The sequence below is a fragment of the Empidonax traillii genome, unplaced genomic scaffold, assembly GCF_003031625.1.
Source record: "Empidonax traillii isolate 1590-97213 ecotype Southwest subspecies unplaced genomic scaffold, ASM303162v1 scaffold65:size4453928, whole genome shotgun sequence".
Taxonomy (NCBI): Eukaryota; Metazoa; Chordata; class Aves; order Passeriformes; family Tyrannidae; genus Empidonax; species Empidonax traillii.
The window spans coordinates 4,171,607-4,198,288 of NW_020955258.1; the positions used below are offsets into that span (position 1 = coordinate 4,171,607).

At 37.8% G+C, this 26,682-nt stretch overlaps 1 protein-coding gene across 5 annotated transcripts in view; it reads left to right on the forward strand.

The window, feature by feature from the left end:
• The first annotated feature begins 243 nt into the window (after nt 1-243).
• The window catches only part of SESTD1 (SEC14 and spectrin domain containing 1), a 55,211-nt gene continuing 28,772 nt past the window's right edge, over nt 244-26,682 (forward strand). For 2 of the 5 annotated variants that reach the window (XM_027880256.1, XM_027880260.1), the window contains exons 1-7: nt 244-349; nt 3,472-3,534; nt 4,188-4,290; nt 11,513-11,592; nt 14,910-15,018; nt 19,155-19,245; nt 21,223-21,336. In XM_027880256.1, coding sequence (XP_027736057.1) covers nt 11,538-11,592; nt 14,910-15,018; nt 19,155-19,245; nt 21,223-21,336 — 369 coding nt within the window. In that variant the 5' untranslated portion in view covers nt 244-349; nt 3,472-3,534; nt 4,188-4,290; nt 11,513-11,537. Of the gene's footprint in view, nt 350-631; nt 651-3,471; nt 3,535-4,187; nt 4,291-6,700; nt 6,721-11,512; nt 11,593-14,909; nt 15,019-19,154; nt 19,246-21,222; nt 21,337-26,682 lie in introns of those variants that run through there. The other 3 variants (XM_027880257.1, XM_027880258.1, XM_027880259.1) reach the window with 3 other exon arrangements.

Below are 26,682 nucleotides of genomic sequence, written 5' to 3' on the forward strand. Positions count from 1 at the left end.
CCGCGGCCTGCGGGGCTCAGCTCCGACACGGGGCATTGTGTGCGGGCGGGGCGGGGCTCCGGGCCGGCTCCGCCAGGGGCGGGCGGGCGGTACCGCGGCTCCGCGCCCGGGGCGGGGGCGGTGCTGGGCCGAGGGCAGCGTAGCGGGGGCGGGTCCGCCAGCGCCCGGCGCTCGCCGTCTCCTTGCCGACGGAGGAGGGGTCGGAGCCGTCCCCGTCCCTAGGGGCTGCCGCTGGGCGGGCGAGGCGGTGCGAAGCGGCCGAGGGCAGCCACCGCAGCCCGGCCGGAGCGGGCGGGTTCAGGCTCCGCCCCGCGTCTTCCCAGCCCGGGCACCCGCAGCGCCGCACCGGGTGAGTACCCGCGTCCGGAGGGGGCTCTGCCCTCGCCGCAGCCCCGCGCAGGGCGGCGCAGGCCCTGCGGCCTGGCCGTGCTTTGTTCCCGGGCGGCGGCGGTGCCGCGGGGCGCTCCGCTCTGCTTTGCTCCGCTCCGCCGGGCGGCGGCGGCTCCTGGCCCGCCCGGGGGCGGCCGTGGCCGGGCCGTGCGGCGGAGCAGCCACCCCGCCCCGCCCGCTGCCCCTCGGCGGGTCCTGCCGGCTGCTCCCGTGCCGGGGACACGGCAGGTCGGTGCGGCCCAGGGGAACCCGCGCAACAGGTTTGGGTATTGTTCGTGCTGCCGCTACATACGTGGCGGGGGGGCTCCCCAGGGGGGCTCCCGAGGGGCCGCCGCCGCCGGCGGAGCTTTTGCCTTTGTGCGGGCTCGGGAGGGCGGTGGCCCCTCCCGCCAGACCCCGCCGCGGGAGTCACGGCTGGCTCGGGAGGGAAGGAGCGGGCTCCGGGCGCGGGGAGCACACCGGAGGGAGGCGGGGGCAGGAGCTGGCTCTCGGCTCGCAGGTCCCCTCGGCTGCTGCGGGGGTGTTCCCGGTGCGTGGCCGCTGGTCAGTCCGGGCGCGCTGGAAGGAACGAGTCACGGCCGTGTCACCGCCGCGGCGGCGGGCACTCCAGGGTTTCTGGAAGCGCTGCCTGGTCGGGAAGCTGATTCACTGCTGAAGCCGTGGTTGCTCAGAGCTGTGGTTACCCTTGCTTTGATTTTTGACAGGTCTATTGTCTGTTAGTTTTGCCTTTCCCCCCCGTAATTGTGTCCCTTGCTACTGCCGAGCAGAGCTTCTTAGCCAGGCAATTGTAGGAAGGGGATGCTTTAAAGCACCCTTTTTCTTAAAGAATTTGAACGAATGTACGGAAGCAAGAATAGAGACAATTAGGGGAGAGTGGTTCTTTATTTTTTGATTTTTTTGTAAGCTTTTTAATGAGCAAAATTGATAAGGCTTAAGTAGATATGTATTAATAGATGCCTTTTTCTGTTGTTCTCTCATCTGTCTTCATCCCAAAGGAAATGGGGACCAATGTCCTCTCCATTTTTAGTACTGCAATGTCTTCATGGTCCTAACAGTTAGGTCTTGACTTTGTTCACACATTAGAATTCCCTGTGATGAAGAAATACTATGGGTTTCCCCCCTTTTTTTCCATTCTGTGACATTGCCTGCTAATATTCAGTGTATAGTAAATAATGAATACTGTTATTACATGATAGGATTACTGATGGTGATTACTTTCTGTGCTAATAGGGGTTCTCCTTTTTCTGCATGTGAGCTTTTATAGTCCTAATGCTATTGTCTATACCAAGCAGAAACTTAAGACAGAGAAAAGGGTCAACCACAGAATAGAACCAAAGCTTAGTTAAAGAGGCCTGCTGCTTGCTGGTGAGGTGCTGATTGTGCTTTTCTCTGTCAGGAAAAAAGCAACAAGGCAGAGCATTGGAAAAGGCTGCCAAGGGATATTGTGGTGTCTCCCTCTCTGGAGATACTCAAAACCCACCTGGATACCTTCCTGTGTAACCTGCTGTAGCTGACCTAGCCTCGGCAGAGAGGTTGAACTAGAGGATCACCAGAGGTCCCTTCCAACCCTAATAATTCTGTGGTTGTGTGAAAACCTCCTGTCAAAACTAGGAGGAATTACGATGTGGTTTTTAATGATGGATTTTAGGATTTTACACCATTCTTTACATCATAGATTGCTGCTTTGAAGAATCCTGTAAAATCATCTCAGTCAACCATTTTTCCTAATGTAGTATGCTAATAGATGATATTTTATTTGCAATTGAGTGGATCTGTAACATCAGTTTTCCTAGAAATACAAGTTAAGAGATAGAAATAGATGTATTTTTAAGTTTCTTGTAAGAAAAAGTGGTGTGATGTCTTCTGGAGTTGTAGGCTATAATTCTAAATGGGCTGTGGATTCACATTTCTCAGTAAAGCTTGTGTAAACAGGAGAAGTGTAAATAGTTTTGTTATTTTCTGTCCACAGAATAAAGGAGTCAGGTAAAGTTCAGCTCAGTTTCGGTTGGCTGCTGCTTGAGAGTGGTAGTAGGAAAGGGAACTGGAGAAACTTCTGGAAGAACTTTAATACAATGCTACATAGCTGTAAAGAGTCCTTAGGGAGAGAACATAAAGAGGAACACCTTTATTCCCCAGTTACTATGGTTGAGTGGGGAAATAGAGAACACCTTCAATAGGTAGCTTCTGGCAAAGTAAGCAGAGCCTACCCTAGAAATGATGTTGCAGGATTTCTACTGTGTCTCTACTCAAGCTGTCTCGAGCACTTGCTATTGATATTTTTGTTTCTGATCCATAGGTTTGTCCTCTTGCCTTCTCTCCATCTTTTTCACACTGACTAGAAAACTTCCATTTTTTTTTTTAAATATAAAACTTACTGTGAGTTCTATTAATGTAATGACTGCTGTTACTGTAAAATTAGCGAAGTATGTTTGTCATCTTGGCTTTACCTGTTACGCAGCACAGGCTAATTTTGACTTCTTGGGTGGTGTTGGTGGATTTCATTTGGTGGGTGGAATTTGATCAAAGTTTCATGCAAGTCTTAAAGCACTTGCTGAGGTCTAATATTTGATACTTATATATTAATTCTGCATCTTCTAATACAAATAGGGACTATTTAAATGTTTTTACTCAAGTTATAATTTGCCTTTTTTAATTTTATAGTAGTGAGTAACTTTGTAGGAATACCTTCTTCCTCTTCACAAGAAAACCCACTAGCATTGCTGAATTTTCAGTTTAGCCTAAAACTCTGGGTAGGTTACCTCTGATTGAAAGCAGACTGCAAGGATTCTGGTTCTTGTTGCTTTCCCGCTGCTTCCGGTGCTGCCTCAGGAGCATTGCCTGCTAATTGTAAACAATGTTGATGTCTACCATATGTTTTAGTAGGAAGTATTGGGTTCCTGCTGTCCCACTAAACTCAAATGCCTAGCTTACAAGTATTTGTGAATGTATAATGGAAATGTTGACTCCCCTGTCATGTAGCTCTGTAGAAACCCTTGTTTTCAGCCTCCAAGGAAACTGAGTTTTAGATTGAGTATTAAAATCTAAAAATATGGTCAAATACTTTTTCATTTGAATTTGCAGAATCTGGGATCTGGAACTCAAGCTTGTAACCCTAAGAGACAGTGTTGCATTCCAGTACCAATGGTAAGTAAGAAAACCGAGATTTTTACAATTTTCATTGCTTTGTATTTGGTCTTTATGAAGCTTTGACACCGGTGAATAGACTGCATGGAACAATATCTTTGCAGTTGGTTTTGTAAAAACTTATTTAGCTTTTAACTCGTGCTTTCTTTAAGTTATTTGCTTTACTTTGTTTTCATTTTGTGACTTTTTAAAAAATGTATAAAAGACGCTATAACATAACCAAAGCTTAAGTTATGTTGCATAGTTTGTGCAGCCGTCAGTGCAGCCTGTGTTACTGTGTCTTGTGCACTGTTAGTGTCTCACAAGGAGAGGAGCGTCTATAAATGTATTAGAGTGTGTTTAAGCATAAGACTGAAGATAAATGAATTCCAATTTTAAGAGGTTTCTATGGTTGTGGGTAAGAGGAAGGAAAGAAGTTTTAAAAGCGTGGAGGTAATTGTTGCTGCTCTGATGGTGTTGATAAGCTGTGTTGGAAGGTAAATGAGAGACTTGAGCACATTGATTGAGCAAGTATAAAAATGCATTGGCAAAGCTTTTTACTCTTAAGACTAAATAAGAGCAAGAGATTTTTGAACTGAGGATAACCTTACAGCAGACTCTAAACAAGGAAGCAAGTTAAAAATCAATCTGGAGTGTTGTTTTCCTGTTTCCAGGTGAGAAGATGAACTGCTGCATTTTGGACAAGCTGAAGTTTGGAATGCTGAGACATAAAGAACCCATTAAGAAGGAAATTACAATAGTTAAGAGGAGATGAAGGTATGACTTAGGGCTTTGCAGAATCAATGATTCAGGGGAGGTAGATGTAGTAGTCACATGAGAATTTAGAGCCAAGATAAACTCCCGTGACGTTGGCAGAGTTGTATTTGAGATGTGCTCTTAGAGAGGTATCATGAAGGACAAGTGTTGACCAGACCAAATAAGGCCAAGAAAAAATGTGTTGAAAGAATAAGACAAATTAATTTGATTTTAACTTGATTTTTAGTTCACTAAATGTTGTCTGTGGCTGAACTTGAGAAAATAAATGCTCATTCTTGAGGCAAAGGATCAAGATGGACATATAATGCATAGATGAAAATTGCCAAGGGTTGTCTACTTTTTGGTGTTGGTAAAAGTTATTCTTTCTTTCTAATCAGTATACCCTAAATGCAGGTTGTCTGTTTTTCTCTCTGCTGGCATTCTGTTTGCTAATTCTTTCATTTTGCATTCTAATTTGACCCTAGAAAATAGTGTAACTGGAAAGTGTGTGAGTTGCATCTATGCAGGATGCTGCAGGTAGCAGTTTAGAAAGCTTGATTTTACATTCTCTGAAGCATGAGACCATTTATTTGTTTAATTTTTTTGTTAGTGGAAGGGTACATGTTTTATTTTGAGGAAGCAGGAGAGAGGGAGAGGTGCTGTGGTTACTGCAGGTGGTTGCTGTGGCCGGTTGGTGATTTGCAGTTGAAATGTGCAGAATTTTTATCCTGAGTAAAAAAACTGAAGACATCCATCACAGTGAAGGCAAGATTTCTTGCCACTAATTCAAGGACAGCTCAGATAATAATTTTTGCATTGCAGAGTAGTGAATTAGTGTATTTCTGAAATATTTAGAAACTTAAAAATATGAACAAGGTATTTATGTACCAGATCTGATATATTTCAGTCTCTTGTACTTTCCTGTTTGGTTAACATTTGGAGAATTCTCAACTTATTTACTTATTTCTTATAAAGGAGTTGTTATTATCATCCCCATTGTGTCTACCTTGTGTAGATATTTCAAGGTCCACACAAAATCTTACTCTTGAGCTGGAAATATTTTGGTCCTTTATCAAACCCCGAATTTTAAAGATTTATAAATAGTCTTTTTATTAGCACCTTGTTTGTTTTCTTCTTATTTTGTGTCAGTTTTCTCCACCTAAAGGAAGACTACTGTTGTGTTTGCTACACTTTTGCCTACACACCCCACCTTAGTTTGCTTTTCAAAAAGTACCTTGTCCTTTCATACCCCTGCCACTTGAGATGGTTTTCAGTCTAGAGGAGGGTTTCTTTTTGCTTCTATTCAACTGAGTGTCACTATACTGAGCTGAGAAATGACTCCTGTGGCCCTGAGCCACATGCACTTGCAGCCAATGCCGAATACGTGTATTGTTATAAAGCTGTTGATTGTTTTCTTGTATAAGAGTTATAAAAGGAACAACAAGTTCTAATCTTGCACCCCAGAGGAAAGAGTGTTTTCATTTGCTCCAGACTGCCAACAGTTATACTCATCAGTACAGCTGTTCGTCTTTGACTTTGTCTTTCGACTCGGCTGCTTTGTCTTTCGACTCCAAGCTTATGGCTTGGACTGTCCAGTCTTGTTCCTCCCACTGCCTTAGTTCTTTTTATTAAGTACTGAAGGCAGAAGAGCTCTCTAATCTCTCATTACAAACTGGTTTTGGATAGTTCCTTAAAGAACTGGTGATAAGGTATCCATTTTTGCAAGCATTTAGGACTTGTTTGTTTGTTTTGGTGGGGGTTTTTTGTTTGTTTGAGTAGAGGGGGTTAGGAGTATATAGTTTGATTTTACTATTTGTTGCTTATTTTTCTTCCCCTCAACCTATGACTCAAAAACTATTACTGTGGGACAATTTGCAATCTCTTTGATTTCTGTACTATTTCTATATGACTTTTGACTAAGTAAAATTATAAGAGGTAAACATAAGATTTTTTTTTAATAGGTCTTAGGCAAGTGTGATAAAAAAGAGCAAATATCTCAGCTATGTTTTGAACATAGCATTTCAATAACCTATTGCTATGTAGAAAGTGGTGGAAGAAGCAGCCTCTCAAATTTCATAGTTTTATGTATTCTGTGGTCACTTGATAGTGTTAAATGAGTTAGGACTGTACCAGATGACTGCAGCTTCTGCTGGTTTGGCTGCTTGTTGCAAGGGAGGGAGGAAGGGTATGAGGTTGATTGGTCTTCTGTTGCCTGTGGTAACACCTTACAAGGACAAGGTATAGGGTTCTGCAGGAAGTTAATTATGGTGTCTGTCACTGTAAATATGACAGAAAAGGGAATGTGGAGATGCATCCAAAAACCTGTGACTTATTTTCTCCACTATTCTAGATTAAAGAAGCCTGAAAGCTGCTGTGACTTAGCATAGATCATGCATGTTTGGCTTGGACTGAGGCTGGAAAGGGTAGAAAACTCTAGCAAGCTATCATTTTGTATGTCACATGTTGTAGCATCATTATGAATGTCTGCATGTGTTTCTTTGGATTGAAATAAGCCTGCTCTCTGTGAACGTGGCCTGTGAATCCAGGGATTGCTGTTCTTTGGAGTGTGCTAATTGCTGCACAACATCCTGTGGTTGACCTTGTTGTATGCGAAGACTGAGGTGTTGGTATTGTGTTTCACAGCTGTACATGCAGATGTTATTGTGCATCCTGAATTATATTGTTTCTGTGCTTGGTACTCTTCCTTCTTTTCTTTTCCTCTGGCTTTTGCTTGAAGTCTGAGGACAAACTCTGCCATTCTGTGAAATGAATAGTTGACTGAGATCAAAGTTAAAATTCAGGTGCACAATGTCTTTTTCTTCTCAGATGGCATAACCTCTTACTCACCTGTTCTCCATTTGCTGGTTTGCTATTCATTATATTGTTCATCACTTTTTTTTTTTTTCTCTTTTCTTATTTCACTTTTCACAGAATGTTGAGGAGTTGAAAAAGGCTGGGAAAGAAATATGAAAGATGAGTTAAATAGAGGAAGTAGTTAACAGAACAGCTCTTCCAAATTCTATTGTTAATTATAGTTAAAAGACAAAGCCTATAAGGTAAGACTTGAACCTTCAGGTGAAAATGGAGCAGAAGAATTGGAAATTTTCCAAGCTTAAATTTGGCATGGCCATGATAATGTGCTTTTGGATCATGGCCTAGCACACTGTTAACCCCAGTTTTAACCCAAATCAGAGCACATTTTCAATCTGTCCATTTAACTGCCATAGCAAGTTACTGAGTTATACTAACTGTGTGTGTGTAATGGAAATGACATTGGGTGGTTGCATTTTGCTTTAAACTAGTTTACATACTCATGAAATTTACTGAGACTATGGTTTTTATTTTGTTCATACTTTAGTGTGAATTGGCAGGTTATGGAAGAGCAGAAATATTTTCATTGTGTACAGCTTCAAAATCAGACATCATATAAAACTCAAGTTAGCTTTCTTTATGGATAGTTTTCCCAGATAGTAAAAAAAAAAAAAATACAAAAGTGGTTGAAAAGGCAAAAAATTTGATTTGATCTTCCCTAAATATCTGGAGTTATCTTTTCTCCTGAGGTCTTAAAGGGCTCTACTGTTAAATATTTATTAGTGCTGTTCATAATACGTTAGAGAGTAAAAGTCAAACACTTCATTTGAGTACATAAGCTGATATTCACCTGTCATGTTTTATTGATATTTTGAAACTGCCCATCTGAGTAGCCCAGTTTCATGTGCTTTTTAATTGAAGACAATATTAACTAATGAATATCTACACACTTTTTCTATTTTTTGGGGCAGGTTTGTGTTTCTTAAGTTACCCTGGGACATCAGCCCTGGAGACACCTTTGTGTTTTCTCTGTGCAACTTAACTGGGAGAGATGACCTCCTTTAATGTAATTTTTAAGGAAGGTGAAATAATAGTCTACACAGATAATTGTGGTATTCAGCTTTCTCTGTCTTTTAAACATGGTTTTATTTCTATGTGGGACAGATGAGCTTGTTTTAAGCTGATCCAGGGAAAGAGTGGGGTAAGGTTTTGTGGATTGAAGTTGGCATCTGAAAAAGCCTGCATGATGGCTTCAGAGAGTGAAGTTGTTAATTTTGAAGATCTGCAATTCAGAAGTTGATTTTAGAAGAAAAAAATATTTTCATCCTATATGATTTGAGGCTTTTTTCCCCCTCGTACTTCAGAATGTCTATTGTTATTTGTGCTATTGTTTGTGCCTGGACTTGCAAGCTGCTACAGTTTTGAATGTAGCTGCCCATCTGCTGCATGGTTATTTATAGGCAGATTTGTGGAGCTCCTTCTAATCTCTCAAGTCTTCAAAAAACATTAATGAATTAAACATCACAATACTCTTGTAAAAAGAGAATTAGATGGAGGGACTGAATGGAGACTAAAAAGGATAAATGACTTACTGAAAGCCATATGTATATTTCATAGCAGAACAGCAAATAGAAACCAGATTTTTTTTCTTACTTTTAGTCCTGTGGTTGGCAGACCAGCTACAGAGTCTTGTGTGATACATGATAAGGGAATGAAGAAAGTACTCCTTCTTTGAAACTTGCAACAGATGCTTGTGAACAGTCTAACCCATTTAAAGACCTTGTACCATGTCCTGAGAGTATTAAATGTTTCAGGTCTAATGCATATGAATAAACATGTTAATATTAATTCTCATTAAGCCTGAATTTGTTTTGATTATTTTTGATAAGTGATTTTCACTGGGCTGCTCAGAAAGAAAACACCTGTTACTTGCAGGGCAGCTTTTCTCTGACATCTTACTTCCAGCCGTCTAGTCAATGGGAGTCTGTCAACTTGTCCCTCTGCTCTCTGTCTCTTTGTCTTTAACAGACTTTTAGAATGGTTTTAAACAGTGTCTGGACATTGGTTTGTTTTTTGTTGTTTTGGTTTTTTTTTAAATTAAATGACACTGAGGATGGGTAGCACAAAATGAAGGTGATATTGTTCATCAGAAATTCTGCACTTTTATGATGAGTTACTCATAGTTCTTATGGTGTGTGAGTTTTGTGGATTTTTTTTTTTTAATGAACTTCTGAAATTTTTGACTGTGTGGAGTAAAACAATGTACTTTACGGTCTTTCCAGAGCCTAGAAATGGCAGAGGATGCAGCCTATCAAGTTACAATTTGATTTCACATTGGAGTGCAACCTGAAATATTGTTTGTCGTTTTACCTATTCTGTAATTTTTTTTTAACTATTTGTTTACTATCTTCCCAACCTCCCATCCCCTCCTTTATATATATGTGTTTCATCTAAACATTTAAGAGAATTTTCTCCATAAGTAGTATTAGTTTCTGCTTGTCAAGGGGCTTGGAAGAGTTTTCTATTTCACTGGAACATCTTTCAGATATTTAGGTTTGAAATACAAATACTGTGTGAATTTAGTGTTGCCACCTTTCTGTGGAAATCCTAACAAGAATGAATGCATTGTTGGAGACTGACATTAGTGATTAAAAAAACTGAAAGGTTAGGTCATTCTAAACAAGTTCAGTGAGGTTCTTCAATGTGTGTGCAGGAAACATGTTAAATAAAAGAACTACAAAGTTTACAGTTTGGCATATAGTATTTTAATTGGCAAAGTAGACTGCAGGTGGGACATTTCTGAAATTCAGCAAACAAATTTAACCTCTTCAGTTTGTTTCATGTCTGTAAAATTCCAGCGTATAAAATTATGTCTTTGGAAGTGATAAAATGCAGCTTCTGAAAAATTTCACTTTCTTCAAGTAAAATCTGTTCTCTTCAGTACTCTTGTTTTAATTCTGTAACTTTTTTCCACGTAATGAGTCCAAATGGGGTTTTTATTAATGAATAGACACTGAATCTTTCTTTCAGCTAAACAGGGGTACAACTTTGAGCAGCAAATAATTCTTTCCTCATGCTAAATTGAGAGCTTGGTGGACAGTTTTAATAGCCTGTCATTTTGTCTTCCTCCAAACAAATCAAAGACTTTACATATTATTTGTAGGTCTAAATACACTTGGATCTGCTTTTGAGCAGTGTACCTTTTGGTAGCTCCCAGTGTAAAGTAGATGCCAGCTGTCTTGAAATTGTTTCACTTTCCAACATTAAATAAAGACATTTTGTTTAATTCATCCTGAGAGTCTCTGGAGTGTTAAAAATGGAGAAGGATGCTCAACTTGTTCATTAAACATAAAGATTTTTTTTTCTGGTATGTTCTGATAACCTGCTCTGGTGAGTTTTGCTATAGATTAAGCCCAACAGAGCTTTCACAGAAGAGAGGTAATTGAAAAATTTAAGAGTTTCTGGAACAAAGGCCAGGTGTTTGGAATGATCAGCAATTGTTGTTGTTGCTCTGACTCATCTCCCTCCACTCCGAACAGAATGCTTCCTTTGGTTCCAGGAAATAGTGAATAAAAGAACTATTTTGATCCATGGACAGTGCCACTACTCTGGCAGAAAGCCAGGCAGTGCTTTCACATTAAACAAATAGGTCTTTTCAGAACTGCGAAGGAACATCTCCCCAGAGTCAGTAAGTTGATGCAAACTTTTGTTCATATGAGAAACTATAAAGATAATAAAGTGTGTGTAGGTTTGAACTTTATTCCTTGATTATAATAAAGAGCAATTTTTAATTATAACTTGGGAAGGAGAAGGGAAAGTCATTCAGGTACTCATTCCACGTGTAAAAAAATTAAAAGTAAAGTCCTGCCAAAGTTTAATAGGTTACACTGAATGGTTTGAGGGACAAAAATGATTGCCTGAGTATTCTTGAATTTTGTGATTCATGCAACAAATAACAAGTGAAGATAGTTTTAATAGGATGCTTTTTTGAGTAATTGTTTGAAGTGCAGGCTGTCTTGGGACTCAGTTTCCTGAGAGAACTGAAATTTGTTTGTTTCCTTCTGTAATACGTGAAATGTGAATTTATATAATTGGCAAAAATGACAAATATGGAGACTTTGGGATAAGAGATGGGAGTGAACATCGTGACACATTACACTTTGGAACAGGAAGAGACAGTAAAAAGTTGTTGACTTTTTTTTTCTGTTTTATAATAATATAGTAATTCTTTTTTTGTTTGTTTGTAATGAAGCTCATTGTTTTAACACAAAAAGGAATAACTATTCTGTTTTACCTCAGGCTCTCTGTTTTGATTTCTNAATGTTCTGAGTTTCCTTCAGAAAAGTACAAAAGCGTTGTGTCCAGTGCTCGCTGTAGTGAAACACTGCATTTGATTTTCCATACTTGACAACTTTAATTTCTTGTGTTTCAGAGCTGTGAAAATTATCTGAAGTAGAATGGAAGCTTCAGTAATATTACCCATTCTGAAGAAGAAATTGGCTTTTCTTTCAGGTACGGTTTCGGTTTTCCTCAGCTGGTTCCTCCCAGCTAATTTGGATGGTATATTTAAATTGGTTATTTGTATTTGCTGGATGTATTTAATGGAAATATATTGTCAGTGCTTTGTCATATTTGAGAAGAATCTCTGAAACTTTTAATCTAGTAGCCAAGCTATTGCTGTTGGCATTTAGGACTTGATTTTGCTGCAACCTGTAACTCAACCCACAAAGTTGTTGACAAGAAGTCAGTCCATATATAAAAGAGCGATAATTTAGCAAACATCCAAAAATAATCCTTTGAGTTTTTTTTTTTTAATGTGACTTTAGAAATGCAGAGTGAATATTTTCAGGATTTTCTTTAGAGAATTTTTCTTCCTTTTTACCCATCTTTTCTACAGCATAGAAATATGTGGAAGCAGAATTCGCCATGCATTGCAACAGTTTGATTACTGCCAAGTAGTTAATTCAGGAAAGTAATTATGCACTGTAATTATCCTTGTATTTATTAAAACTTCTTGAATCTTAGTCTGAAGGTAACTTTCTTCTCCCTATGCCAGAAAAAAAAAAAAAAAAGAAGGGAATACTTGAAATGATGAATGACATTCTCATGCTGGTTTCACTTCTGTCATAGATACCTGTGTTTGTTCTTGGTGTTTCAGGGTCTGATTTAGTGTAGGTAGGTAACTTACAGAACACTTGTCAGCTTCTTGTCAAATTGAAGTGTTGCCTTAAATATTCTTCTGGTTTAGTTTATTTTAGTTTATTTTTTTTAACTAGTCTAGTTTAGCCTGCTCCAGTCACTTGAGAAGTGAAACCTCTTCTTTTTGTTGATGGAATGTTTTGTTTTGAATTTGCCTGCTGTTCCCAGCAATTTCAAATCAAACAATTCATGTTTAAAAACAAACAAGCAAACCCCTAAAACTCAATTCACATTAAAGCCTGGGACAGTGGGCAGTTTCTTGCACAGGAACCAGCAGATGGGTAGTATGGTGGCTGTTCAGCATTCTGCTGCAAGGGGAAGTTTTCATTAACTAGAGTGCATTTTCAATTTGCAATTAAATCTGCCTGATCCATTTTGAAATACAAATATTCTTAGTGGAAAGTAATTTATTGAGTGCATTTTTAAATGTTAGGAACCTTTCTGAACCTACACCTACACAAACCTAAGTAGGTTTGACCTTTTTGGAATTTGTTGGTATTAATGGATGCTTTAATTTAATGAATGGTAAAGATTCGTACACTAGGGATTTTTAGCGTTCCTCAGTGTAAGTAAAAGAACTTGACAGAGAAATCAGTTCATCATGTCCCTTTAAATCAGTTTTACTCCATGTAGTTTCATAAGTTAAAACATAATAATGATTAAAAACGTATTATCAGAAAAATAATATTTTAGGAAAGCATACTGCAGCGCTTATATGCTGAAATCTCTTGGCATTTTTGAGGTAAATTGGTACAAATAATATTGATCCTGCCTTTTTCTGGAAGCAGAACAGTGGTTTCTAATGGAGCAGTGTCTTCTCAGATTTAGTATCCATGACTGTGTACTTTTCTTGCTGGTAGATCATTACAAATAGCAGGTGAAAAGAGGCAAGCTTCTAACTCAGCAAAAAAGCTTGAAAAACCACTTTGATGCAAAACTTTTTTTTTTTTTTTTGTGATGCTCTAAGTTCCTTTCCTTAAATGTATTTTCAGTGTAGCAATGTTTACAAGCTGGGGGAAAAACCTGTGAGTTATGTAAGATGGCTTGTAAGGAAGTAATAATTTAGATAATTATTGTGGTCTTTCTGTGAAATGTCAAGAGATTATATTTTTGGGCATTTGGGTTGTGTTTTATTTAGTCAGTTCTGCAAATGCTGTTTAAATCCAAGTATTCTCTGCTCCTTAACTCCTGTTTTCAGGCTTTCTGCCATTCAGAGACAGAGAAGGGTGGACAGTCTATAATAACTGTTGCTTTAACCTGTGACACCCTCTCAATTTCTGCAGAAAGCAACTGTCCATTTGTCCTTTCTCATACATCACCGCTCTAATTCTTCTGTTTAGAAATGTAGTTATTAAAAAGTGTGTTGCTGTTTTCCAGCAGAAGTTCTCTCCCCTAAAAGAGGAAGGGAGGGGAACACAACTATTGCAATGGATGACTGATTGCAGTTGGTCCTTTTATGAAGATGTGGAAAATGTGTATCAGTGGATTTTTAAAACTCTTTGGAGAGTTTGCAAAGCTTTGGAAACAAGGAAAAAACCCTGTTGCAATTAAGTCTCCAACGTATGTTGTGTAAACAGACAGTGTTAGTTCCTTATCTTGCCTGCATCTCATGGACGGGGAGAATTCTTACTAAATTATGTAAATGTATGTGAATGCATCTTGCAAGCATTACAGTGCTCATGTGCTTTGTCTTATTTCTGCACAGCTATTGCTGTTCTGTAAAAAGTTCTTACTGATTAGATAGAAGAATTCAGTTCTACCATTATTCAAGAACTTTTATGAAGCAAAAGCATGATTTAATTGCTTTAACAGTGAGAATTACACAATTTGAGAATAAAGATGTTCTTCTCAGGTTAGGGAAATTTAATTTCCTTCTTTTTCATCCCAAATAAACCTGTGAGTATAGTTATCTTTGTACAGTTTTTCTAAAATAGAGAAAATTGTTTAGTAACTGAGTACTACGCGTGCTTAAATGTGTTGTGATTGTTATTAAAACTTACACAAACGATATGGGCAACAGTAACTTTTACCAGAAACGCTTGAAAATGCATATGAAAGATTAAGGCAACTGGCTAGAAATATTTATCTTAATCATGAGATGACTGTTACCTGTTTGTGAGTAGGTCTAGAAACAGTTATGTGTTTGATGACTGAATTACCAATTTTGAGTACGTGCCATGGGCAGCCTGTGTGGTACAAAATCCTCTGTGTAGTCAGTGTTTCCGGGAGCTCCAGCTGGAGCTTTTGAGTACATGTTCAACTTGGAAGCTGACCAGGTTTCTGATGGGCTGGTAGTGTAGAAAGTCTAGGTAAGACTTGTTAACAATGTAATCTAGATATACAAAAATAATGCTTCTGGAACACTTGATTTGTGTTGTTTATATTGAAAGTATTAGATGAAAAACTGACAGCTGTGGATGTGGGCTATGCTCTGAAGTGTTGGTAATGTCTTAAATATCAAGGTGGTGAATGAATCCTCACAGCTGAGAGGTGAAATGTCAGTTGAGATTTTCACAGCAACTTTAAGGATTGCTTTTATGATGTATTTTGAGACTACTTAAATAAAAAGTATTTATTTTACCTTAAAGTCATCACATTAACTTTCTAATTACTTTTTCGTTCTAAAATAGGAGGGAAGGACAGAAGAAGTGGCCTCATTCTGACAATTCCATTATGCCTTGAACAGACGAGTATGGATGAGCTGAGTGTCACACTAGACTATCTTCTGAGTATACCAAGGTGATTTGAAAGGCATTCAGAGTTGTTTTTTCTTCCAGTGGTGGACGGGATCTTTCTAATTTTTTTAAATTTTCATTTGCTCCTCAATACCTAAATAATTTTACATAAATGTTTGTCTAGAATTCAATACTGTATGACTGAATTAAAAATATACATCCCAGTGAGCTAAGGGGTATGTACTAAGGCTTGCCTGTGTCGTTTCAGTCTGTATATCTGGCTTTTTTGGTTTGGTTTGGCTTTTTGTTTGTTTGGTTTTGTGGTTGTTGGGGTTTTTTTGGGTTTTGGTGGGTTTTTTTTGTTTTTGTTTTATCTTGTGTATTTCTATCCTCCTTTCTTGGGATAGCTTTCATAATTTCTTTTTAATGAGAGTGCCCTTAAATTACAAAGCAAATTAATGAGCCGTTCCAGTCAAACTCCTAAGCTTGCAAAGGTAGCATTGCTGAAAGTAAAAACACTTCCTCCTCTTTCTTTGTTATGTGCCCAGTCTTTGTAGCTTGTAGTGCTTCAGTGTGCACTGTCTAAAAATATGCAAAGTCTTACTAAAGTTAGTGAGCAACTCAAATGTTTAAAACTAAAATACTGCTTAAATGTGCTGAATGCCGACTTGAATACCCTGTCATCCATATCTTGCTATAAAATTATTGTTGATTAAGTTCAGTGCATGTGACCCTGCAAGCTTATAGAGACAGTTTTTGATCCTGGCTTAGTTACCTGCATTTCTTTTTTCCTTAACATCCAGAGATTGATCTTTATCATAGCTTTGTTTTATTCTCTTGTACCACTGAATTAGAAAGGAAAAAAGCCTCTTGGATAAGTGCTTGCTTTTGTATTGCTTTAAATTTCTCTTCTGGAAACATAGCAACAATGGCATAACTAAAGAGTGCTAAGTGTGCTTTGCTTAGTGTAATCTATAAACGGTTTTAAAACACAATTAAAGGATCCAATTTTTTTTGTTTTACTGAAGACTTAAGAAAATTCTCATTGGTGAGAGAGAATTTAGATTACTTAAAAATAAAAACATCAATTGGTATATGGGGATATTGCACAACATTTTAGTTGTGGAAGTTTTAGGGTTTTTCAGACAGCTTTGTTGTCTTTTGTTAAGTGATGAAAGTGCCAAATGGTCATCCACACAAGTCATCTCATTGACTTAAGGACTTGGCCATATTTGTGGAACAGATGTAGGCATTCTTGTTCTAGTAAGCATTAATTATTCCACAGTCTCACTCTGATGTATGTCTTTACATATATTAGTATAACAATAACTGTCTAAAAACTGAACCAAAGTACTCTTTGTACTCATTAGAAACTGGGAAATCTATTTGAAAACGAAGTCAGTGTTCCCACATTTAATGTTCTGTTTGTCAGCTGTGGAAAAAATGACCTCCCTTTTATGGTGGCAGTATGGAAAAATCATTGTTTTGGTTTGCATGTTGTTCTTCAATGGGAAATACAAACCTTTTGGCCCAAGCGCTTGCCGTTTTTGTTTTGGAAAGAACTGTGTTTGAAAAAAGGAGGGGTGATGGAGTAATGTTGTCCCAAGCCCAGATAGCTGTCCAGGAAACATTATTGCTACTTTTTTCCCCAAGTTCTATGAAGTGGCCTCTTCAGAACTGAAGAAGAATAGAAATGGCAATGTCATGCTGTTTCTGTGTATACCAGTTTGCTTCCTTTGTGGTATTCTCTGTATTGTGGCTCAAATCACCAAGCCTTTTTTTTTTTTTTTTTTTTTTTTTTTTTTTTTTTTTTTTTTTTTTTTTTTTTTTTTTTTTTTTTTTTTTTATAGTTACTCTAACTTGCATGCAGACAATTACTGTATTGGCTGAACTTCTCCGAAGTGGTAGTTCACTTCTGAATATGATTGGTTGTATGTTTTGTTGGTTTCTAGATTTTTTAATAGGTTTAGTAGTAGAGAAGAGCAGACGCTAATACTGCCAGATTCCAGTGAGCCTAAGGAAGGCACGTCTCTAGATGCTGTCATAACACTATTCATCTTGTTCTTGAAAGCAGTGGTAATGTGCCTTTTGAGTTGATTCTGATTAAACATTGCAGTCATGAAGCCTGAATGTTCAGACTGCTTTCAGAAAAATCACGTGTGTTGTCTTAGAGGTTTCTTAAAATCAAAAGCATTCATGGACTGACAGCCAACTTTGTAATTGTTTTGTCCTAAATAGACTAGTAAGGTGCCTGTTTTCTTTTTTCTTTTTTTTTTTCTTTTTTTTTTTTTTTAATTCTAAGATAAATTTGTCTTCCATCCCTATCTGATGAAGCTCAGCTTAAACATGAAATAAATAACAGTTCAATATGTCGGTGTGGAACAGAATGCTTGATGTTACACGCAGGTTCCTTTTTTATTTTTAAGTTAAGAGGATCACAGAAATGTCTTTGTTTTCTAATTGCAGATTTGGGTAGTAAAGATTACATAATGCTTACCTACACCACGTAAATGCAATGGGTTTTAGTTACTTATAACTTGGCCAGACACAAAAATTTCAACATGGGGCATATCTGGGCACAGAGTGGCTGGAGAGCAGCCAGGCAGAAAGGGATCTGGGGGTGCTGATCGACAGGAGGCTGAACATGAGCCAGCAGTGTGCCCAGGTGGCCAAGAAGGCCAATGGCATCCTGGCCTGCATCAGGAACAGTGTGACCAGCAGGAGCAGGGAAGGGATCCTTCCCCTGTACTCAGCACTGGTAAGGCCACACCTTGAGTATTGTGTTCAGCTCTGGGCCCCTCAGTTCAGGAAGGATATTGAGGTGCTGGAGCGGGTCCAGAGAAGAGCAACGAGGCTGGTGAAGGGACTTGAGCACAAGTCCTATGAGGAGAGGCTGAGGGAGCTGGGGTTGTTTAGTCTGGAGAAGAGAAGGCTTAGAGGTGACCTCATCAGTCTCTTCAACTACCTGAAGGGAGGTTATAGCCAGGTGGGGGTTGGTCTCTTCTCCCAGGCAACCAGCAATAGGACAAGGGGACATGGGCTCAAGCTCTGCCAGGGGAGGTTTAGGTTAGATGTTAGGAAGAAATTCTTTACAGAGAGGGTAATCAGGCATTGGAACAGCCTATCCAGAGAGGTGGTGGATTCACCATCCCTGGAGGTTTTTAAAAAGAGATTGGATGTGGCCCTTAGTGCCATGATATAGTAATTGGAGTTGGATCAGGGGTTGGACTTGGTGATCTTGGAGGTCTTTTCCAACCCAATCTATTCTATGATTCTATGATCTTGTGTGGTAACTAATGCTAAAACACGGACTCACTTCCGTGTCCTCTTCCGGATGCTCCAGTGCTGGTTGTGAGAAGGTTCCCAGCTGTTGGTGATATCCAGAGGCTGCTGCCGCCATTGAACATTGTCCAGCTGTTGTGAGCACCTTGTTGCCAGCTTCAGTTTGAAATGAGCCGGAGAGGTCTCTGTGGAAATGCACAGAGAGTGAGGAAAGTTTTCACTGTTTTCTCCTGTTTGGTGTTTGAGCAGAAGTACCTCTGAACTTTTGGCTTTGCAGCAGTTTTCAGCAGGTGGTGGTTTTTTTTGTTTTGGTTTGTTTGTTTGGTTGGTTGGTTTTTTGTTGTACTATACACAGACTCAAACATTATTAGAAGGAAAAGAGATTATGTCCGTCTAAAATACTCTTTCTTGTAGATCTATAAGCAAAGCCTCTGTCCTGTAGAGCTTTTTGTGCACTGCAATTACCAGTTAATTTGTTCAGGAAAGAAATTTAAGCATATTTAGATGGTTTCCTGTTTGGATATGCATCAAGTGATATGTAGCTGTATCCTCAAATCTGTGTCAACTCAGAAGTAACCTTGTGAAAACTGACATCCCTTTGTCTTCCATACAACACCATAATTTGATCTCTTTTCTGAGGCTTTTCTGAAGTTTATGCTTATGAAACCTTTTCAGAGTTGCTAAAGTTTAAATAAATACTTGTATTATGAAATACAGTTCATATGCTACTGAAAAATTGTCATTTTCAGTTTCTGTTAATGTGCTGGAGCAATAAAATTCAAAGTTATTTTATGAATGAGTAGATTCAAGTTTTATAAGACAGCATTTTTGTAAGGAAAAATCTATATAGTTGTATTTTACATGAGGCTTGAAATTGTAATAAGATACTTGTTCACGAATTTTGTTTTTTTCTTCTAGTGAGAAGTGTAAAGCTAGGGGATTCACTGTGATAGTGGATGGCAGAAAGTCTCAGTGGAACGTGGTAAAGACAGTTGTGTTGATGCTACAGGTAAAGAAATTTTTATACATTCATAGTTGACTGAGTTTTATAGATGTGAACTGTTGTACTGTAGAGGCAGTAATTTCTTGATTGAGATATCGATATTTTATAGTCTTATAACCAAATGTGGTTCTGTGACAGAGTTCTGTGCAGGAAGAAATTCTGAAAAGCACATCATAACAGCTCACTCAAGTGAGAGTCAAATTCTTTATGGCTGAGAACACACAATTGTAGACCTTTTTCTAAACCAGAGTTTTAGGAAAAACAAACAAACAAACAAACCAGAAATATGCTCCTGGCATTGCCAGCTATGAGGAGTAGGAATGTCTGCAAGGCAGCAGTTCACACTGATAATGCAGCTGAGCAGGTTCTGATGCAACATGCTGTACCACCCTGTTTCCCTTGCAGTAGGATATAGTTGATTTTGTTGAGCATAACAGTCCAAAACAAAAATTATTATCTGAATGCTACAAAAAGGAGGTGAATAAAAAAAAATGGTGACAATTTCCAATTAAATAATTTCTTAAAAAAATATTATTTTAGCTCTTCAGAACTGTGGTTTTACAATAGAGTCTTATTTCTGCTGAACAGTATAGGTTATTTTCTGGTCTCAGTGGTCAAAGAAAAAGCAAGATACAGTGTTCCTAATGCCTTAGAGCACCTGAACTAATGGCTTTCTTACTGCACAGGTGATTTCTCTTTATCAGAGCAGTTTTCCACAGAGCTAGGTGATGCCTCAGAAAGTGTGTCAAATAGAAGTAATTTTTTTTTTTTCCTGCTGGGTCATTGTTGCATCTGGGTTTTGAAGTCAGTTTCAAGGTGTCTTTAACCTATTCCTGACTAAGATTGCTTCCCTATTAATAGAGTTACAGTATTTGAATCCACTGTATTCAGATTATGGTCTTGACTGAGATTTTGCTTTAGCCAGTGGTGACATTTGGTGGCAACTGCAGCTGGTGGGAAGGATGCTATTGGCCCATGCTCTGATTTCAGCATGCATCCTGCCAGCGTGCAGCCTGCAGAAACAGAAGTTCCACATCTGTATCTTTAGTTTAAGAAGGAAACAATAAAGAACATTTTTCTATGTAAACAGATCACTTGTGCAGATCACTTGAAATTTCTCTCTGCTTCAACTATATAGTTCCCCAAAACCCTTCTGTGTTCAAAATACTTTCTACTTGTAAATCGTTTTTGCAAATTTGATTAAAATGGTGCAAGAATTAATTTTTTCTGTGCTGAATTCCCTGTTGGAAGCATTTCACTTTTCTTGAATTACGTTTTTAAAATAAAATGAAGTATTTAAAGAGAAATCATATGGATTGTATCACCTTTATAGTACCACTGATTTTTTAACTCTTGCTGCTATAGTTGATGACTTGGGAGTTCCTTGATATACATTCAGTGTGACAGTATAAAATCAACCTGGTAGATGAAATTACTGGTTTAGGCTGAGAAATGTTTTATTGGTAATATTGTAATGAATCAATATTTTGAAATGTCAATATTCAGCCCTTTAATTCCAGTCTAAGCAATACATACTACAGAAGTATAGGGTCTAATTTTGACATGTGTACCAGTAACAAAGTACACACTTTTTTTCTAACTTAATGATTATTATTTCTTTCTGCATAACAAGTAACATTTGTGAATAGCTTTGATTTTAGTAATAATTATTTTTTTAAATAAAATGCCTTAAATAAAATTACACCTAGCCAATAGTTCATCTTTTATCAAATTAACATAGCATGGACTAATGGTCAGTTCTCAGGACTGAGAGTAAAGAGATTACATTTTCTTTTTAGTTCTGAAATAGTTTTGGTACAAAATCCAGTGCAATGTGCTACAAAGCAGGATAGAGCCAATTTGTGACATAAATGCAGCAGACTAATTTTTGTCTGCCGTTTATAAGTTCTTGAATAGAATGTAAATGTGGTAAATGAAGGTTTAATCTTGAATGTTTTATATATTTTTTCATTTGCTTTACAGAATGTTGTTCCAGCTGAGGTGTCACTTGTTTGTGTAGTAAAGCCAGATGAATTTTGGGATAAGAAGGTTACACATTTCTGTTTTTGGAAAGAGAAAGATAGACTTGGCTTTGAGGTATGTAGAGCTTTTGTCTGTTTCAGTCAAAAATACTGTTTCTCAAATACTATATAATTGGATGACAATTAAGGTGTCTTTAAATTAGTTCCACTCCAGATACTTTGTGGATATCCTTAACAAACCACTGTGACTTTTTAACTTCTTCTATCTTTAATAAGAGTATTAAATGAAGTAGATCTCAAATTAGAAATGTGTGCCCTTTAATTCTTTGCTCAGCAATGGTATAAAGCTGTTTGATAGATATTGTGGATGTTTTGAGTAAGAAACTGTTGTACAGGGTTTAGTGTGACATTTTCATGACTTCTGTAATAGATTGTGGAGATACATGTTGTATGGTGTCACTGTATCAGTAGTAACAATTCTGACAAATGTCTTGTTGCTACTACATGCATCTCTCATTTATGAGTTCTTTTACGTTGGTAACAAAGGCTGTAGTTCCCTTCAGTTTGACAAATACAAGCTGATACTGTTCTAGTTGTGAGGCAGAGTGTGTATGAGAGACTACACACTAATGTTAGCAGTTCCATTGTTACATCTGTTTTGGAGGTTAATGGAAACCACAATTTTCCCTGTTTTTTAGAGAATTATCTCTATTTCCAATTATTTTTTATGCTAACCTTGTTTGAACTACAGTCTTGCTCTGCTCACCAAATACTAAAATATCTACTTGTTTTGTACAACAAAACCCTTAGCATCTTTTTTTGTTTTTCTTTGTGAAAGATTTAACAGAAAAGCATTTTGAAGTCTTGACCAATGCTGTGTAATTTTTTCTGATGGTAAGATATAACATTCTTGAATATTCCTGCAGAACACTTAGTTCAGGGAAAATGGGAATTCGAAGGTGGCAGCTGAAAAGTTTTGTAACTGCTAAATAATATAAAAAGAAATTTATCATCTAGATATAATTCTGTTAATTCGTTAGAATTTTGTCTTTAAGTCTTGTGTCAGGCTTTACCTAGAATAGGTGGCTTCATTTTTGGAAACTATTCCTGCAAGTGGAAGTGCTCTGAAGGAGTGTGAGGCTAGGGGAAAAGATACCTCTTTTCAATGAGGTGTCCAAATATTTAGTTAGTTAGTTAGTTAGTTATATACCTTAAGATTCTTTTTATTACATTACTTCAATTTGTATAATCTGCTTATAAATCTTAGAAGTAAGGAAATTGTGCATGTTTGCCTTCAGGTTGTTTATCTATAGATGAAGACCATATTTTATTTTTGAGTACCTTTTCAGAGACAGGTTTGAAAAGTAGCCCGAGTTCAGCACAGCAATCGAAAAAAAATCTCTGAACAACTACTTAGGTGTTTAAAAGTCCTCAGGTGGCAAGATACTCAATAAGAAAGGTAGTCAAGTGCCTGAAATTTTGCTACTGGAACTGGTTTCAGTTATGTGACTTCCACTGCAGTTAGACACCTTGGGTTTCACAGACGTCTGTCAGTCCTGTCACCTGAATCCCTTAAGAAGACTGGCAAAGAGTTGCGATGGTAGATTGTTTCCATCTTGAAGTTTGGCATGTAGCAGCAGCCCAGTCATAGCTTCTTTAATCAAAAACATGAGTGTGGTGGTGCCTACCTTTTCTAAACTAGCCTGTTGTTTGGAGCCACATCCAAGATGAGAATTTAAAGAGCATCTGAACTAACCATCTGTAGTCAAAAAGATGATTTAAGAGCTGCTATTTAGAAAATTACTTAAGTTTGCAATATTCAGTTTCACACAGATGCTTTCAGAGCATAAGGTAAAAAAAATGTCTCATTTTAGAGAGCAGCAGTATTAATGGCAAAGCCTCCTCTTTAGGAGACTCTATTGTCTGATGTAGGCTCTATTTTCCCACATGCACACCTGTAAATATAATGTTTGGACAAGTTCAGGAACTCTTTGAAGTGTGCTATAAAAGAATTTGATACATCAGTTGTTAGTGTATATATGATGGTATTGCTAGTTTAGAAGTCAGTCCTCTAGAAGGTTCTTCTTGGGTTTTTCTTTAACGTGACTCTGCTAGAATCCATTTCTAGACAAATAAGCAGAAAACCTACAGAAAATATATTAACGAAGCAGGGATAATTTTACATGGCTGCAATAATAAATGGATTTTTTGTTTGACTTTAAGGTTTGGCTAACAGTCATTAAATGATAATTCTTTAATTTAGCAAGCTTAGTAATTTTATAAAGTGTGTTCTGTGCTAATGATCATGTTGGCATAGACCACCAGAGTAATGTAACTAAACCTTTTGGTTTCTGTTTCTAAACTCTTTTTATTACTGAAGTGTAAACATTTCTGTCTGACTTGAAATTTTGAGCTAAGGTTGTCTTAAATTAATAGTTATAAAGCTTTAAGAAGAAGAATATCATTAAAGTAGGAGAGATGCACTTTGTGCAAACATGTATCAAAATATGTCAATTGTAAGAAAAGTAGTCAGGAGGCAGGAAGAAAACCTGAGATTTGTTTCCTGATGCCTCCTTGTATCTTGGCTTGATGCATGGGCAAATCAGATGTTTTTATTATATATAGACATATGTATGTATAATATAACAGGTAATTGCTAAATTCTCATTTTGGTTGATAGGTGCTTGCTCTTGAGTTTCGTTTCTGAAACAGAGTGGGACTGCTTGCTTGCATGAGGGGCTGCCATCAACTTTTCATCTAGCTGAGGTTGACTTTTCATCTACCACGAGCAGCTCTTGGTATAAAGTTTCTATAGATGTTTCTAAAGAGGCTGTGTGATCCTAGTTCATGACTTTTCCTTATATCTTGCAATTTGTTGGCTTGTGTTGGTTGGTTAGTTTTCCTTCTGTTCAGTAACTCATATTCTTAAATGGCATTCTTCATTAAAGGACGGGAAAAGCTGAGAAGAGTAGGAAAAACCACGTGCTTTCCCAGATATTGAAGACTCACCCTTGGTATTAGGCAAGCCTTTGTTCTTGATTATTCATTAACTCTATTGGTTATTCGTTACTCGGTTGAAATCAGGAAAACTGTTTCAGTGAAAATGACCCACCTTCTCTGTGCTCCAAATAATATTTGTATTAGAGAACAGTAGTATGTCTTTCCTCTGTTTTGGATAGGAGTGCAGATAAGACACTGATAAGGCTCTAACTCATGCACAAATCTACAGCTGCATAATTTTGTATTACTGGCAGTAAAAACAAAACAATGACCAACTTGTATTTCAGATCACGGATCAGATTTGCATAAGTATTAGGAAAATCCAGGATTGCTTTTGTACCAGTGAAATAATTATGATGTAAAATTGAAATGAAAGTACGAAATCTTTTTATTCACTTGGGCGTAATTGCATTTTATTTGGAGTAAATGTGGTGTAACTGTGATTTCTGATTTCTAATAGGGCATTACATCTACCTCCTATTTCCTGCTACCTTATCTGTTCTTAATATCTTGCTTAATATTGCCATATGAAGCCATTAAAAACAGTGCCTTCCTTTGTGTTCAAAGGCAGAGATCCTCTGCTTCAGTGTGATGTGGTGATGATGAGTTGCAAAGCACTGGAAGTAAATGTGGGAACTGAGATCAAAAGGGCTACTGGGTGGATAAGTACAAAGAGGTGGGCTGATTAAGCTGAGTAAAAGTGCATGTCCTTATTTCTGGTTAGTATTGCTGTTGGTTTTGGACCTGCCTCAGGACAATTCCCATTAGTCTTCAAGCAGAATTTTTCTTTGTAACTTTATTCCTCCCTTATTAGCAACCAGTTCATGTGTTAATTGAAGCAGTTTTATCTGGTGCTGTGCCATGCTTCATAACAGGAGAGTTGTCTTAATTGCTACAAGGCTGTCTTTCAGCTGAAATGTTGCATATATTACACTGCAATGCTTAATACTTTTAATGTTTTAAAAGATTGAAGAACAGGATTTTAGTATAAAAATTTCTGTGTTTTGGAGAGTTCAGAGGTGTTGCTTTTTGCTTTTTTATTGTGTCTGCATAGTGACGTGAAACAAATGACTTTCAGTAGCTGTAGTGTGTTGTATTTGATCGTGAGCTTTTCATATGGAGATAATTAGCATTAACTGGAAAAAAAATGTACCATACAAATTGATGCAATGAACAAATTTGTACACAAATCAAAAATTACCAACAGATTAGTGGGGTTATTTTGTGCATGCCATTCATTTAAGGAACCTGGAGGAAAAAGAGTCTCTGAGCCTGATTTCGGTATTAGATTAGTACTTTGAAACTCAGTTTTTTGAGAGCAGAGGGGAAGACAGTGTACTTGCTGTCATTATGTGGAAATCATGGAGAAAATCTTTAAAGTTTGCTTAGGATTGGAAGATAAGGAATCAAGGGAATTAAAAAAAAAAAAAAGGAAAAAACAGGTGGTATACTGGGATCTAGCTGAAAAAATTGGAGTTTATAGCAAAAGATTCCTCATAGTCCTGAAATCCAAAGTCTGAGCAGTTCTAAATGCTTTGCACCTGCACTGTAGCAGCTGACAACTCTTAACAGTCTAGTGTCAGAATCAGGTCCATCATTCTCCACAGAATGATGAATGAATAACACTTTGTAGGATGTAGCTAATTTTTGTCCATTTTCAGTACAGTGTTTTAAGATTGAGGCATGAAAAATTTGTAGCTTTTGTGGACTTTCCCAAAAATGCATATAGGAGTTCCAATCTTCTATCAAAATTATGTTTGTTTAGCTGCATTTCTCTTTTCAGCTGCATGTGTGTATCTTTGTTGCTGCTGGAGGCAATGGGTCCTTTCTTTTAGAAACCTGGGCCAAACCAGGGAATTGTCTCTGGAGCTCATAAGCCTTTGTTTACATCATGCTCTGAATTCAGTCCTAGAAAAGGGTGTATTGGGAAATATCAGGATCTGTGCCTATTTTCTCCTCTCTGAGGTGGAAAAAGGATAGTGTGCTGATTATCATGAGCCCAGGAGGGACAGGTGAACGAGTGGGTAAAACCATGAGTGAAGAAGGCAGTGACTGGGAGTGGACTTGACAGTTTGTCTTGTGTTTATCTAGATTCTGATAGCTGCTCCTGGGTTTCTAGTGTGCCAGATTTCCATGATACTGGCCAGGTAAATATTTAACTTGTATTTCTTGTGTAATATTAAAGAAAATTATCTTTGTTTAGATTAGTGTTTCATATTAACAAATAACACCTTAAGCTACTCAGTTTTTAATCAAATAGTGGTTTCAAAATGGATTGAAATAGTATGTAGCACCAAAAAATAGAATTATTCTCCTCAGGAAAAGGAAGTCATCGCTTTACAGTTCTCTGGCAATGAATCACTGTCAGAGTAGATACATGGGCAGCTATGTTTTGTTGCTTAGCATGCCATAGTTATTCTTGCAGAATCACTAGGAGAATAGTTGAGGCTATACTGAAGTT